Genomic DNA, 5,260 nt, shown 5'->3' with positions numbered 1-5,260 from the left:
TCCCGGTCAAAAAGAGGGTGGCGCTGCAGAGAAAGTTTGGAAATCACTCTATTAGACCAGTGGTTACCAAGGTAGGGGGCGGGGCCCATCCTATGGAGCTTTTGTTTTAGTATTTTCTAAATTTACAGGGTGGTTCAGTTGGACTGACTTTAATTTAATTAAAATAATTCATGTGTCGACACACCAGTCCTATCTACAATAGGGGGCGCTACACAAATTGTTTGGACACCACTGTGTTAGGCCCCTGACCAGACGAACATTCTTTTGTTTATCAATATTCATGATCATCAACGCAGAAGAAGGAAGTTCAAAATAGAAAGTCACGGAAAAAACCTTGAAAAGAAAAGTTGTCTTTCTCCAGAAATCGACATCACATTCACTTCAGTCCAACATTCCTGTTTATATGAACCAGCAAACTCTTTTTTAGCACCTGATTTCTGTCATTTTTACAAAAGGCCACATGAGAAAAAACAAAGACCAGAGACTGGACTTCACATCAGGAACAGAGAATGTATCATTTAAGTGAAGATTTTTGTCCAATAATCTCAGCCGATCGACGTCACCGACCTGATCTCCTTTAATGAAAACCCGATAACGCGACACTTGGGTTTCACCAAATGATCTGTGCCCTAAAAATAGTTTTGGGGAAAAACGGCTGTAAGTAAAAGTGAAAGTCACTAGATGGCAGCATTGCAGCTCATTTTATTAATCTATTTTAATAATCAGGGGATTGTATGCAGAATGCTGGTGTCAGCAACTCATACAGTGGTTTGAACAGATAAGTAAATAAATATTACATGGGGCTGAATAATATTTCAATTCGGAGGAATTAGGTGTTTGGACAATATCGGCGTAGCAAATATCGGCAAAAGGTTAATATCAAACCTCCCTAATTAATACTGTTAATGACCTGTTAAAGTTACCGTTAGTAAACGTCTCCGTCGTCAGAAGTGTGGAGTCATCATTTTTAGGACTCAGTGCTGCTCCCAGTGGACGTCTCATTATTCCTGGTCAGTGATGCCAATTGCGTTTGACTTCCCTGTCAGACTTGGCAACGTTGGAGTTGTTTTGTTTTGTTTTCGTTTTTTTTTTCTGGGGATAAATCAGCTGTAATTCTCTGAGGAGCGGCCTCCAGAAAACAAACTCAACTGTCGGATTTGTTTCTTGGGAGAACGCGGGGAAGGAAGTCTTGAGTGCATCGCTGCTCAGGCCCTAATGAAGGAGGAGGACGTTTAAAAAAACCCTCGTTCCAGACTGGGTTCAGCTCAGACGTGGAGGGAAGTTCCTGCAGCACGGGGTCGTAAACATAATTAGGCTCAAGTCTCGGAGAACGTTTCTCTGTTTCCTCGCGTTTGATGTCGGAGCGAGTGGAAGCAAATTAACGCCGTGTGTTTTTCCGAGCAGAACAAAGGCAGAAAGGAGTGGTAAGGAACAAGTAAGAACACGAAGACGAGAAAGGAGATCAGGAGGAAGGAAAGAACGTTTGGAGCGTGGAGAGTGACGAGTCTGAGCCTTCATGGTTTATTCAGAGAAAACAGACTGGACTAACTGTTAAGTTATTTGTTTACTTATTAACTGTACTAGTCACTAAAATGGACGTTTATACTGTCATCTGTGCTACACCCGTCAGCTATAACGTAATAATCCCTGCTCATTATTGCCTTGTAGCCGATAATCAGACGTAGACACGTGACCACAGTCGACCAACAGCGACACTCTGGGTCTCACACGGTTCCTCTGACGAAGAGAATGGATGAGAGTCTGTACAGGTGCTCCGTCTCCGAGAGTCAAAGAAAGAAACGAACGAAAAGAAAGAAAGCTGAGTGTGATCTGGAGCCTGGCTGTGCTGGTCTACACCGAGCCTGGAGCCTGGACGTGCAGGAGACCACCACAGCAGAGTCTGAGAGAGAGTTTGGTCTGTGGAGCTCAGCTGTGCTCACACAGTCTGTCAGATGTTCCTTCAGCTCCACCAGCTGGACCTCCTCACACCGCGGCCTTTACGTTTGAATCATTCTGTCTGTCCTCGGACGGCGCCGCAGCTGGAGACGCTCTGTCCTACTTCAGGAGCCACTGGTTCACTGAGGAGGACGAGAGAGAGAGGAGAGAGAGGAGAGAGAGGAGAGAGAGGCACCGTCACCCTCACCCACAGGAAGTGATGAAACCAACCACACTGGTCACTGGTGCTAATGGTTCAACTTCAAATGTAAACAGTTTCACATAAGCTAGCACTTAATTTATCGCAATTTATTAATCGCAATTAATTTATCGCAATTTATTAATCGCAATTAATTTAACACAATTAATTAAATTTAATCAAATTTTAATTTCCAATTCATTTGGTTTGAAGTCACAGACGTACAGGACAAGTGAACTCTCAGCGTCTTCGTTAGCGTCAGATGGATTTCCGTTAATTGTTTTGTTTGAACAAATGATGAAGAATTGGAACAAAAAATAATTAATTAGAGACTTTGTACGTAATTAATTTTGATTAATCACTTGGGTATCAAAGGTTGGATGTGAGAAGGTTTTCAGTTCAAATGTAATTGGGGGGAGGGGGGTCAATAGTCCTATATATTTGACTGTATGTTTCGTTGATTTAACTGTTTGTTGAACCAGGACCAAAGTGATGGAACTGAACAGCAGGGTCTAACGAGGACAACGTAGTGTTGTTGTTGTTTTTCCTCAGGATCTTCATCATCATCATCATCATCATCATACATGTCGACATTTGCACCGCGGGACGTCTACGTCTACATGTCGACATTTGCACCGTGGTCTTATTACCAGGAGAGAATGATCAGACCCAGCACCGGTACAGAGGTATCCCACGGTGCCTTGAGAAGTAAAGGTCAGAAAGTGAGCGGCCCGGACCATAAACCACGGGCCTGAATGAACCCAGCGGGTGAGAGGAGAAAGCAGGAAAAAAAAAAAAAAATGACAGGGTATGTAGATGATATAAAAGTTTGTCAAGGAGAAGGCGTGATCCAGGGATGGACTGGGACAACTCCATAAATCACCGCCGACGTCCTGGGCCCAGACCGGCCCACTGCACAACCTACAAGTTCATCAGTCATCTGGATTTATTGAATCACACACACACACACACCTCAAAACAGAGAGGAGGGTGGGGTGGGGGGGGACTAACAAAGCCAAAGAATCAAGCTAGGAGCTGGAGCTAACGCTGACGCAACAAACTTGTCCTGGTCTCTTCAACCGTGACAGGCAAAACAAGTAAACACTACTCCACTAGGGGGCAGCAGACGGCTATAAAAAAAAAATTGTTTGTGTCTTTTTTTTCAACTCCTGCAGGTACATCAGTGTTGTGTTCAACTAAACAGGATCAGGTTTTACTCTACACACTGATTCCTAACAAAGTGCCATAAAATACATTCACAAATATATATTCTAATAATCAACCAGAACAGTCTTTCAATGGGCTTGTCTTCACCTCTCCCTCTCTCTCTCCCGCTCTTTCTCCCCCGCCTCTCACCCCCTTCTCACTTTCTTTCACTTCCCACTTCAGGAAACCAAGGCTCTGAGTGTTTTTCTCTCGTGGAGACAGATTCGTGCTCTCGCTGATTACAACACAATCGACATCCTCAGAAATATTTTGTAAATTTTTTTTCAGTCGCTGCCAATAAAACCCTCCCACGTTTCACACTTGACCTCTAAAAGATATTGTTGAATGAAGAGGAAATAACAAAAAAGAAAAACCTGAAAGAGACGAATTTGTTATAAAAGCAAAAAAAAACTTTTTTTTTTCCAGACGAGACTCGACGATTACAGAAATAAAGTTTGGATTCCGACGAGTCGTTACGGCCACAGTGTATTTACTTTTGAAAGGACGTTTTTCTCTGCGTGTTTATTCATCGTTTTCTGGGACAGAACTTTCTTTGCCAGCCTTTTTATGTGGAAATGTTTTTCACGGCCAACGCTCTGGTCTTGGACCGGTCGTTCACAGATTTCGAGCTGGTTTATCAGTTTTACTCCGTCAGCAGAAAAATAACATAATTAATGGTAAAAAAGAAAAAAATCAAGTCTAATTCTGCAGCTCTGACACACACACACACACAGACAGAGGATGTGTGTGTGTGTTTACAGTTGAATTATCTAATTATTTATGAATAAACGCTGCTATAATTATTATTTTATATTATTTAAAGACTTTCATCCAACAGATCACGGCTGTAGGAGTCAGTCTGTGATTCACTGAAATATTGTGATATTTTATTTCATGATTTTTTATATTCCTGGTGTTGGTTCATGTTCTTTTTCTTTTCTTTCTTCTCCAGTGATTCCTAACGTCGATCCCTCTGTTTCAGTGTCAGGAACTGATGTTCAGATATATATTTATATCTAAACATCAATATATCGTCACGACTATCGTATCTCGTCTCGTAGCCTGATTCCTGCCGACAGCTGTGGGCGAAGACTTCTGTTTTCGTACGCTAACGTTGTCGTACATGACGTGGTGTCACCGACTGACGACGCGGTGGAACAGTGTGTATTCTAATGTGTAAATTCACAGTTTGGTGGAAGTTCTTCTCCAGACTCTGAGCCCTCAAACACAGACACACCTGATGGGACGCTGCTCTAATCAAAGGAAGCACAGGCCGCCAAAGTGATTTGATGTTGTGGAGCGAGGATCGATGAGAGAGAGAGAGAGAGAGAGAGAGACATTCACGGAGCACAGGAGGAGTCGTCAGGAACATTTCTCCTGAAGGAAACTGAGACGCCTACACTCGCTGCCTCACACCTCGTCTGCTTCTCTCCAACACCGACCGACTCACCTACGCACCATTGTTTCCTACATCCACACCAACAGGAGAACCAATCCCACACACACACACACCCCCCCCCACACACAGTCTGGGTTTCATCAGTTGTGGGGACCTGCATTCCCCAGGTTTTTACCCAAACCTACGTCTGATCCTTAATTTATTTTAGACAAAAACAAATGCACTTCATCTTGATTTGAAAACATTGCCCCCTTCACACCCCCCCCACACACACACGCACACACACGTCACCCCCCCTCCTCCTCTCATCTCTGTTGAGTTCTGTCTTCTTAAAGACCTAACTTTTCCTCCCAGCGTGAGGCAGCGTTAATGACAGACTGAACCTTTAACACATCAGCACCTGCTGCTGCTGCTGTTACTGCTGCTGTTACTGTTGCTGCTGTTACTGTTGCTGCTGCTCTGTGGTCCATACAGTAAATTCAGACGTTGTATCTAAGGTGTGTGTCATGAATCTGCTTAAA

General features: G+C 43.4%; 1 protein-coding gene across 1 annotated transcript in view; it reads right to left on the bottom strand.

The window, feature by feature from the left end:
• Positions 1-1,615: 1,615 nt before the first annotated feature.
• The window catches only part of LOC103393616 (carbonic anhydrase-related protein 10-like), a gene marked incomplete at its 5' end in the record, with an annotated part of 16,706 nt that continues 13,061 nt past the window's right edge, over positions 1,616-5,260 (bottom strand). The window contains one exon of the mRNA XM_017040256.2: positions 1,616-2,078. Within this exon, the coding sequence (XP_016895745.1) occupies positions 2,056-2,078 (23 nt within the window). The remainder of the gene's footprint in view (positions 2,079-5,260) is intronic.

The sequence above is a fragment of the Cynoglossus semilaevis genome, chromosome 17, assembly GCF_000523025.1.
Source record: "Cynoglossus semilaevis isolate Cse_v1.0 chromosome 17, Cse_v1.0, whole genome shotgun sequence".
Classification (NCBI taxonomy): domain Eukaryota; kingdom Metazoa; phylum Chordata; class Actinopteri; order Pleuronectiformes; family Cynoglossidae; genus Cynoglossus; species Cynoglossus semilaevis.
The sequence above is the reverse complement of the archived record's forward strand: the minus strand, read 5'-3'. Positions and strand labels throughout refer to the sequence as shown.